The sequence below is a fragment of the Ahaetulla prasina genome, chromosome 10 (assembly GCF_028640845.1).
Source record: "Ahaetulla prasina isolate Xishuangbanna chromosome 10, ASM2864084v1, whole genome shotgun sequence".
In the NCBI taxonomy this organism is placed as follows: Eukaryota; Metazoa; Chordata; class Lepidosauria; order Squamata; family Colubridae; genus Ahaetulla; species Ahaetulla prasina.
The window spans coordinates 28,698,567-28,709,461 of record NC_080548.1 but is presented as its reverse complement, the minus strand read 5'-3'; the positions used below and the strand labels follow the sequence as shown (position 1 = coordinate 28,709,461).

General features: G+C 46.0%; 1 protein-coding gene across 1 annotated transcript; it reads left to right on the top strand.

Annotated features, from left to right (window-relative positions):
* The first annotated feature begins 519 nt into the window (after positions 1-519).
* On the top strand, positions 520-9,130 carry RABAC1 (Rab acceptor 1). The gene is made up of 6 exons (XM_058196374.1): positions 520-605; positions 3,382-3,481; positions 4,687-4,899; positions 5,906-6,003; positions 6,747-6,848; positions 8,598-9,130. The coding sequence occupies exons 2-6, from the start codon at positions 3,402-3,404 to the stop codon at positions 8,684-8,686; spliced, it is 582 nt and encodes a 193-aa protein (XP_058052357.1). The 5' UTR covers positions 520-605; positions 3,382-3,401; the 3' UTR covers positions 8,687-9,130.
* Positions 9,131-10,895: the final 1,765 nt, after the last annotated feature.

Here is a 10,895-nt window from a genome sequence, read left to right as displayed (position 1 = left end):
ACTGTTCTTGTGTCTAGTTGTGCAATGCTCTATAGTGTCTTTTTGAGGGTAGGAGTTGAAACAGTTTATGCCCAAGATGCGAGGGGTCTGTAAATATTTCCACAGCCCTCTTTTTGACTCGTGCAGTATTCAGGTCCTCAATGGAAGGCAGGTTGGTAGCCGTTTTAAAAAGTCGGTAGCAATTAAACATTAATCCGCCCACCCCCCAGCATAGATTATTTTATTTATTTTATATTTTATTTATTTATTTCATCAAATACATATTAAATAATATATAGTAGCATGCATTGAAAACATAAAATGAATACAACTAAAGGGAACATTAAGGCAGGGACGGTAGGCACGCTGGTGCTCTGATGCGCGTCCTTTACAGACCTCTTAGGAATGGGGTGAAGTCAACAGTAGACAGTTTAGATTAGTAGAACAAAAAAAACTGGCTACGGGCTGCAATTCACCGAGCTCGCCAGTAGGCGGCCAACAAAAGACTCTATTTCCCAGTAGGCTCCGCGCCTCGGAAAGTAAACATCCGCCCTCCTCCCCGCCCTCCCTTTGCCACGCAGACCGGTCGCTTCCGCCCAGGAGCTGGATTGGGTTCTGTTAAAGAGGTGAGCGAGGTTCTGTTGCCAGGGGCAACCCCGGATGCAGGAGAGACTGGACCGCGCAGCATCCCAGGGACCTCTTTTTTTTTTTTGGTCCCTGGTCGTGGATGCCTGGGAGGAACAAAGGTTTTTACGGGGGCGGCCAAGTTCTTTTTTGCCAGCTTGCGGACCGAAACCTGGGAGACACACCCTGGATTCCTGGGACAGCCCAGCCATGAGCTCGGTCTAGTATTGGGCGCCCCATATGGGCTCCTATGGGGCAAAGGATGGGGCGCATCCAGGCTCCAGATAAAATTTGCCTGTGACAAGAGGCCCCTGTTAGCTGTTTCTAAAGGGGTGTGCTTGAAAGAGAAAGAGGGGAAGGGAAAGGAAGGAAGATAAAGGGGTATTTACTAAAGACACGAGAGATTATAAAATGGTGTATTTTATGTGTTGTTTTCGTGCGATTACCTGATGGGAGGTAATAGGGTGTAATGGTGCCGGCATCAGGCTAGAAACTGGGGGTCAGTGAGTTCTAGTCCTACCTTAGGGATGAAAGTCAGTTGGGTGACTTTGGGCCAATCGCCAGGAGAATGTGAGTTCTAGTCCTGCCTTAGGAATGAAAGCCAGCTGGGGGACTTTGGGCCAATCGCCAGGAGAATGTGAGTTCTAGTCCTGCCTTAGGGATGAAAGCCAGCTGGGGGACTTTGGGCCAATCGCCAGGAGAATGTGAGTTCTAGTCCTGCCTTAGGCATGAAAGTCGCCTGAGTACTAGTTCCACCTTAGGCATGAAAGCGGGTGGACTTTGGGCCAATCAGCAGGAGACTGTGAGTTCTAGTCCTGCCTTAGGGATGAAAGTCATCTGGGGGACTTTGGGCCAATCGCCAGGAGAATGTGAGTTCTAGTCCTGCCTTAGGAATGAAAGCCAGCTGGGGGACTTTGAGCCAATCGCCAGGAGAATGTGAGTTCTAGTCCTGCCTTAGGAATGAAAGCCAGCTGGGGGACTTTGGGCCAATTGCCAGGAGAAAGTGAGTTCTAGTCCTGCCTTAGGAATGAAAGCCAGCTGGGGGACTTTGGGCCAATCGCCAGGAGAATGTGAGTTCTAGTCCTGCCTTAGGAATGAAAGCCAGCTGGGGGACTTTGAGCCAATCGCCAGGAGAATGTGAGTTCTAGTCCTGCCTTAGGAATGAAAGCCAGCTGGGGGACTTTGGGCCAATTGCCAGGAGAAAGTGAGTTCTAGTCCTGCCTTAGGTATGAAAGCAACTGGAGGGTGTATTTATTTATTTGTTTGTTTGTTTGTTTGTATCCCACCTTTATTATTTTTACAAATAAATCAAGGCGGTGAACATATCCAACACACCTTCTTTCATCCTCTTATTTTCCCCACAACAATAACAACCCTGTGAGGTGGGTTTGGGCCAATCATTAGTAAATTGTGAGTTTTAGTCCCACTTTAGGCATGAAAGCTGACTTGGGTAACTTTGAGCCAAAGCTTGTTTTGGTGGTTTTTTTTGGGTTTTTTTTTTTGCTAGCAGGCAAGGAATAAGGTGTGCTTTCATAGCAGGTGAGGTTATGCATTGATGTCGGGACTTAGCCTAAGGCGGGACTAGTCTAAGTGTTTTAATTTAATTTTAACTTAATTTTAATGTATTAATCTAGTTATAATTTTAAATTTTAAGGGTTTATATCGGTTATGACCGTTTTAGTTAATTTGGCCTGTTAAATATTTCGTTTTAAATGCATTTTAAATTTGGGATTTATATTGTGTATTTATGTGTTTTAAATAAGGCTGTACACCGCCCTGAGTCCTTCGGGAGAAGGGTGGTATAGAAATTAATTAATTAAATGAATGTATGTATGTATGTATGTATGTATGTATGTATGTATGTCACTCTGGAAGGTCTGCCGTGCAGCAATGTATCAAGGGGCCGGTTTAGCTCAGGCTGGTAAAGCCTGTTATTAAGAACACAGAGCCTGCAATTACTGCAGGTTCAAGCCCGGCCCAAGGTTGACTCGGCCTTCCATCCTTTATAAGGTAGGTAAAATGAGGACCCAGATTGTTGGGGGGGCAATAAGTTGACTTTGTAAAAATATACAAATAGAATGAGACTATTGCCTTATACACTGTAAGCCGCCCTGAGTCTTCGGAGAAGGGCGGGGTATAAATGTAAAAAAAAAAAAAAAAAGTATGTAAACGAAGTCGATGGAGATTTTCAGCCGTCCAGGTCATGGTTGTCCCAAAAGGTGCTTTTTTTTTCAAGAGGCAAAATGAAGTTTCTGGTTTTTCTTTGAAGATGTTTCGCTTCCCATCCAAGGAGCTTCTTCAGCTCTGACTGGGTGGTGGGGAATGGAAGGATTTATATTCCTTGCAGACAAACTTGCAAATGTCCAGCTGTCTGCAAGGAGTATAAATCCTTCTGTTCCCCACCGTTCATTCAGAGCTGAAGAAGCTCCTTGGATGAGAAGCAGAAACGTCTTCAAAGAAAAACCAGAAAGTCTAGTTGCCTCTTGAACAACGATGTAAACGATGTTTTTAAATAATGCTATGAATTTACAACGATGTAAAGCAGGGGTCTCCAACCTTGGCAACTTGAAGACTTGTGGACTTCAACTCCCAGAATTCTGGGAGTTGAAGGAATTCTGGGAGTTGGAGTCCACAAATCTTCAAGTTGCCAAGGTTGGAGACCCCTGATGTAAAGGAAGTGACATTACTGTGGATAACACTATGAGGCATTCCGGGTCGGTTTCGAGCCTCAACAATCAGTGTTGTGTCTGACTCCCATATCTTTAACTTTCTGCACAGCTTCTCAGTCTTAATTTACCATGGCTGGTAAAACTGGACCAGAACATCTCTTTAATGCAGCCACTGAGGTCGAGGCCGCAGGAACGTTGTTGAGCAACAAGTAAGTTACGAGAAAATCATTTTGCTTTTCCTAGCTGCGTACCCTTCAGACGTGTTGCATACAACTCCTATCCTCTCCAGCTAAGAGGCATGCCGGCTCAAGAGGAGTTGTGGAGTTTCTGGTGCTGTCTGAGCTTGGTTGTTTTCTTACAGACATCTCGTTACCCAGCTAGGTAGCATCATCCATGCACTAATGGCTTGCCCTGTCAATGTTGGTGGGAGTGTTGATGGTTCCTTGATGGGACTATTGTTTACTGCAGTGGTAGTCAACCTGGTCCCTACTGCCCACTTTTGGGCGTTCCAACTTTCATGGTGGGTGGTAGGGATTTTGTCAGATACTGAAGCACTTTCCGTTTTTTTAATTTAATTGACTTTTTTAAAAAAAAAATTCATAGCATTATTTAAAAACATTTTCATTAGGTTTTCATAAAATTCCCCGTGACAATTTAAATTTCTGAAAACATACTATTTGTATCACCCGCGCATAAGTTTAATTCACGTTACATAAGTGAAACTAAATGGCGCTATAGTACAACCGCAAACAAAAGAGTTTCGTCCCAGAATAGCTCGCGCATCTCCCCCCACACCACCCAGCTCTAACAGACAAGCGGAGCTGGTAGCTGGCACACACACCCCCAAACCCAATCCACGATGCGCAAGAGGCATGCGCAGACAACGATACACGGCGCATTACTGTGGAACCGGTAGGCGGTTAGAAAATTTTACTACTAACAGAGATACAAAAGTGGGCGGTAGGTATAAAAAGGTTGACTACCCCTGGTTTACTGTTAGCTTGTTTGTAGTTCCTTGATTGGGGTATTGTTTATTTATTTTTATTGTTGGTCTAGTGTTAATCTTGGTGTTAATTTCTGCTCAATTGGGTATTGATTGCTGGTGAGGAGATGTTTGGGTCTCTTTGTTTCCTTTCTGGCATTTTGATTGTTTTTATGGAATGGTGTGTAAATGTTGTTTATCTCTATGGGCCTGTCGATGGCCAGTTTGTCTTCGTGAAATGCCTTAAGGGGAATTTAACACTCCGAGGACAACGGAGCTGGAACACTGCTTTTTCAAAAAAGCTGGGGTCTATGGAGATAGTCATCCAGGTCATGGTTGTCCCAAAGGTGGGTTGTTGTTGTTGTTGTTTCATGTTTATTTGAAGACCATTCTTCTAATTCTTTCCTGGCTTTCTGACTATGTCCCTTCCAGGATCAACATCCCAGCACTCTTGCCCCAAGGCCCTGCTAAGGAATGGCTAGATCAGCGTCGGGCTACCATTCGCCCCTGGGCCAACTTCGTGGACCAGAGACGTTTTGCGAAGCCTCAGAATTTTGGGGAACTGTGTAAACGGCTTGTCCGCAACGTGGAATATTTCCAGAGCAATTATGTCTTTGTCTTCCTGGGACTTATCGTCTATTGTCTGTGAGTAGATTTGAGTGCTTCTTTGTTTTACTTGTGTGGGCGATGAACAGCACACAGGGTGTGTGTGATGAGATTTGGTGCACGATCGTTTTTTTTAACTTTTAAAACCTATTCGGGCGAAGAGGTTGTAAAAAATCCTTTTAAAAGTAAAAAAAAAAAGGTTCTGACGATCAGGCAGCTCAGCTGTGATTGTCAGAACCTCTTTTTTAACCTTTTAAAAGCATTTTTTAAAAAAAGCGAGCGACCGGGCGATTGAATGGCATGGGATTTTTGCTACCAGTTCTCCGAACCACGCACCGCCATCGCTACTGTATTGGCCGATCCGGTCTGAACCGGGAGCATTTCACCCCTGTTTGTAGAGCTTTTAGAAAATAACCACCAAGGAAAACCTGTAAAGGAATTAATACACCACCGGAATATACAAGTAGTGATTAGGGGACTGGAGGCTAAAACATATGAAGAACGGTTGCTGGAACTGGGTAGGTCTAGTTTAATGAAAAGGAGGACTAGGGGAGATATGATAGCAGTCTTCCAATATCTCAGGGGTTGCCACAAAGAAGAGGGAGTCAAGCTATTCTCCAAAGCACCTGAAGGCAGGAGAAGAAGCAACGGGTGGAAACTAATCAAGGAGAGAAGCAATTTAGAACTAAGGAGAAATCTCCTGACAGTTAGAACAATTAATCAGTGGAACAACTTGCCACCAGAAGTTGTGAATGTTCCAACACTGGAAGTTTTTAAGAAGATGTTGAATAACTATTTTTCTGAAGTGGTGTAGGGTTTCCTGCCTGAGCAGGGGGTTGGACTAGAAGACCTCCAAGGTCCCTTCCCACTCTGTTATTCTATTCTAGTCTAGTGTATATGTACAAAAGTCTTCCATTCTTAGTGGCAATGGGTGCAGCCAGGTTTTTATTAATTCAACTTTAATTCCATGGAATTAGCAAGAAAATTAGTGTGTGTTGTTTCGTGATGCATTTAACCCCACTGGTCTTTCCTTCTCACCTGCCAGTATCACCTCCCCTTTACTTCTGATTGCGCTCGCTGTGTTCTTTGGGGCCTGTTACATCATGTACTTGAAGACCCAGCAGTCACAGCTTGTTGTGCTCGGTAAGTAGCAATTTTTTGCTCCTACAGTGCTTTGCTGGCTGGGGAATTCTGGGAGTTGAAGTCCTCCAGGCTTAAAAGTTGCCAAGGTTGGAAGACCCCTGCATTAGATAGCTCACTTAAAAGCATTCCCTTGACAAATAAAAAGTCCTTTGAAAGCTACAGTTCCAAGAATAGCCACCAGATGGTGCTGCGCCAACAAGAACAGTATCCATCTTGCACAAATTTCCATATTTTGCTAGGTTTCAGCCTTCTCACTTATTTCTAAACCACAGAATGCAGAAGTTTGACTTCAAAGCTGGCATCTCTTTGGTCAAACATTCAAGTGTGGTTCAGGCTGTAAGAAGCCTGTTATTAAAACACAGCTGCCTGCAATTACTGCAGGTTCTAGTCCCACCAGGTCCAAGGTTGACTCAGCCTTCCATCCTTTATAAGGTAGGTAAAATGAGGACCCAGATTGTTGGGGGGGCAATAAGTTGACTTTGTAAATATACAAATAGAATGAGACTATTGCCTTACACACTGTAAGCCGCCCTGAGTCTTCGGAGAAGGGTGGGATATAAATGTAAATAAACAAAAAAAAAAGGCTGGCCACTTCTCTCTCTCTCTCTCTCTCTCTCTCTCTCCCTCCCTCCCTCTCCCTCTCCCTCTCTCTCTCTCTCTCTCTTGTTCTCTCTCTCTCTCTCTCTCTCTCTTTAACAATTGAAACCCAGCCTGCTTTCTAACTCAACCTTCTTTCCTTGCAGGGCGGGAACTCAGCACAGCCCATCAATACAGTCTGGCCGGAGCTGTCTCGTTTCCTTTCTTCTGGCTGGCGGGCGCCGGCTCAGCAGTCTTTTGGGTGCTGGGTGAGTAAACAGGAAAACTGCCGTTCCGGGTGGAGTGCCCTCCTCTGCCTTGTGGGCTCCTTGGTGCTTCTCTGAGTTTAGAGGGTTTCTTGTGGGCATTTCATTCCCAAACTAGGTAACGTCAATCCATGCTAGAAGGGAGTGAGGTTTACAGAATGGATGAGAAGGAGAAAGGAAGGAGGAGGAGGAGGAGGAGGACTTCAGTGGGGTCCTTGGTGCTCTTTGAGCATGGTTTTCTTGCAGATATTTCATTCCCACATGAGGGAATATCATCAGTGCTAGCAAAAACCACCAAGCTCAGAGAGCACCAAGGCCTTCGCAGTTCAAACTCTTGAGCTACAAATATTCTCTTTATTACATTACTCATCTGTCTTTGCTCACATTTTGAACCGTGCATGTTTGATGGCCTTAATCCATTTTTGATTACCGTTGATGGTCCCTGATCAGGGCTTTGGGCATTTTCATTGTTGCTACAGCAACAATTGCAAAGCCTAATTGTAAAATTAAGTGTTCTGGCTTTCTCCTCCTGTTGCTTTTTCCTTGCAGAAGAGAATCTAGGCCGATTTCTGTTTGAAAAGCGGGGCGAACACAGCAACAATTGCAAAGCCTAATTGTAAAATTAAGTGTTCTGGCTTTCTCCTCCTGTTGCTTTTTCCTTGCAGGAGAGAACCCAGGCCGATTTCTGTTTGAAAAGCGGGGCGAACACCTTAACTTTACATAGGCCCTTCTCAGGAACTGCAGCCCCGTTAAATCCTGCTCTCTCTGGGATTCTGTTCCATCATACTGTGTGTTTGAATCCTTCCTTTTCCTTTCTACTCTGGTTCATCCAGTTTTTGTCCTAAGACAGGGGTGTCAAACTCAAGGCCCTCGGGCCAGATCCAGCCCATGGGGGCCACCCTGGAACTGAGCATGCAAGAAGGGACAGGAAAGGAGAAAGGGAAAGAGGAAAGATGAAGAAAAAGAAGGGAAGATGGGAAGAGCGCAAGGAAGGAAAAACAAGGGAAGAGGGGAAGGAAGAAGAAAGGAGAATGAAGAGGGAAGGAAAAAGAAGGAAGGAAGGAAGGAAGGAAGGAAGGAAGGAAGGAAGGAAGGAAGGAGATTATAATGAGACCGTCTGAGGGAAGTCCTGCCTTAGCCCTAACCTGACACGAGTGACGTCGAGCTGGCCACGTCTACCTGACCACGCCCACTCTGGCCATGCCTACCCAGGCCACACATATTTATTTATTTATTTATTTATTTATTTATTTAATTAATTAATATACCGCCCTTCTCCCGAAGGACTCAGGGCAGTTTACAGCCAAATAAAAAACAGATTTCACAAAAATTTAAAAACATTTTAAAAAGCTAATTCGATTAGGCCGAAACAGACTAAAACTAGAATAAAACCCACATTAAAACTACATTAAGCCAGCCCCGCGCGATGAAACAAAAAGGTCTTTCGCTCGCGTCGAAAGGTCCAGAGGTCGGGGAGTTGACGTATCCCCGGAGGCAGCTCATTCCAGAAGGCAGGAGCCCCCACAGAGAAGGCTCTCCCCCTGGGGGTCGCCAGTCGACATACCCAGCCCCCTCAAGGTCAAACACAAACCTGATGCGGCCCTCGATGAAATCGAGTTCGACACCCCTCCCCTAAGAGATCCTTAGGAGCTCTTAAGCCAATGAGACCCGTGACTGTGAACCTGAGACGAGGAAGAGCTAGATCGCCCCGTGGCCTCCTTTCCCATTGTTTCTCCTATCGATCTCTTGCAGGCGCCACCTTGGTCGTCATTGGATCGCACGCCGCCTTCCATGAGCTGGAATCCGCGGAGATCGATGAACTGCAGATGGAGCCCGTGTAAAAAAAAAAAAAAAAAAAAAGGCAACAGCACTTCCTCTTGGATCCATCTCTCCCTCCCGCTACTCCATTTGCTATTACCTTGCCTGTGTATCTAATGCTGCTATTTCATTCAACTGCCAGCACGCCAACTTACACTGCAATTCCCTCCAAATCTTGAAAACTGCCCTGTGGCTCCCCCCGTGGGAGGATGTTCTCCTGTTTCTGATTTTTCTTCAGATATTACTCCATCTCTGAAAAGTCTTATTCCCAGTGGCCATGGGGTTTTTTTTTTCTTTCTTTCATTGAGCATGTGATAGAATGCTGCTGTTAGATTATTTCCTCTGTAGGTTTTTAGATCCCATCATCGGCATTTCCCCTAATAGCCTAGAAGCCCCACATGCAAACCTCCTGCACTTGGCTGCCTTCCGCCTCTGATCCGTTAACATTAAAGAAACGGTGACATTCATCCACGCCTCCTTGTGAGTCTTTTAACGGGTACCGCCCAAGGTTGCAGTGACCCCCACAGGATTACATCCAGCGTTGTATACCTGATGACTCGGCTAAGTTCCTTTCCAAGGCCTGCAGCTTATTCAGCAGCACTGCGTCAACATTACCGTCTCGCAGATACGGCGCGCGGCTGCTGCGTGGGTCTGCCAGAAATGGAATGTAGGAAAAGCCAAGCCGTCGAGGTGGGTGGCCTGCATGGCCCTTCAGTAAATTAATCCAGGCGCGTGACATGGGCCTATTTTTAATAGCTGGGGGTATTTCGATATTCAAGCATCGTTAAGGCTGGTTCACACGAGACTTAATGAAAAGGCATCTTATCTCAACAGAAATCTTTTCAAAATGTACAGGAGAGTCATTATTGTTTTTTTAAAAGCTCCTGTTAGTCTCTTCTGCAATATTACTGCCTCGATTGAGCGTATGGATAGTTCTCGACTTAGCAACAGTTCATTTAGTGACCTGTTGTGGCCTATCGGTCGCCGGCCCTTCCAGCAGCTGAATCCGAGGAGGTGTGGGAGTCGGGGTCAGCATCAAGGCAACCTGAGAGCTCCGAGGGGGAAGAGGGAATGGAGCTGTCAGAGAGAGAGAGAGAGAGAGAGAGAGGGAGGCAGAGCCTGGGCCGTCCGTCAGATGGAGAGTCAACAGCCCCCAGGTTTGGAGCTGGCTGATGAGGAAGAGGAGGAACAGCAGGGTTCGGTGCCTGATGGGCAGAAGGCAGAGGAGAGGAGAGCAATGGAAATCCACGGGCCGGTCTTTGGGACGGAAGAGCCACCGCTGCTAGCGAAGCCCCACCCTAGCTCTGGGGATAAAAGGCAGGGGGAGGAGATGAATAGATGTGGCAGACTATTCATCTTCCGGTCAGCCGGACTAGTTACAGTGGTGGGTTGCTACCAGTTCGCACCGGTTCGGGCAATCCGGTGGCGGCAGCCGCTGGAGGCTCCACCCACCCACCCAGATGTCTCTGCGCGAACGAGCACTCACGCGCCCACAAGCGAACCAGTAGCGGCCGAAATTGAAACCCACTACTGACTTGTTAGCCTGTGTTGAGAGGAAAACTTTGTGCCGGGGCTGCTGGGGCTCCTAATAAAGGAATCATTGATTTAACTACCGAGGGTTGGTAGTTGGTAGTGTTTGGAAAAAAAAAAGACGACTGGTGATTGCTTTTCAAATGCAACCATTGCAGCGTCCCCGATCGTCACGTGATCAAAATTCAGCCCCTTAACAACCGACTCATCTTTATGAGTCCCCAGGATTATATATGATGATCACCTTTTGCAAACTTCTGACAAACAAAGGCAACGGGGGGAAGCCAGGGTGTCAGGCTATCCAATCTTCATATTGGAGTGGAGGCTGACACAGGGTCACTTAACAATTGCGGTGATTCACTTAGCAACTGTGGCAAGAAAGGTCGTAAAACGGGGCAAAACTCACTTAACAAATGTCTCCCTTAGCCACAGAAATTTGGGGCTCAGTTGCGGTCGTAAGTCGAGGACTACCTGTGTACTTTTATATGTTCCGTTTGATCCTTTACTAACTTATAACTCACAATTCTCTGCTTCGGCTTGGGGGTTAAGGTTGCCGTGTTTTTCGGACTATATGATGCACCTGAATTTTGAAGAGGAAAAAACAAAAAGTTTTTGGCCTCCACACACTCCATTTTCGGGCCTTTTTTCTGCTCTTTTCCAGCCTTTTTTTTTTTGCCCGTTTTTGGGGCTTTTACTACCCTT

Bases quoted from the DNA above. Each gene is read 5' to 3' on its own strand.
- RABAC1 (XM_058196374.1), top strand. From the start codon at position 3,402: ATGGCTGGTAAAACTGGACCAGAACATCTCTTTAATGCAGCCACTGAG. The intron at 3,482-4,686 runs GTAAGTTACGAG...TGTCCCTTCCAG, and splicing joins GGAACGTTGTTGAGCAACAA to GATCAACATCCCAGCACTCT. The intron at 6,004-6,746 runs GTAAGTAGCAAT...CTTTCCTTGCAG, and splicing joins GTCACAGCTTGTTGTGCTCG to GGCGGGAACTCAGCACAGCC.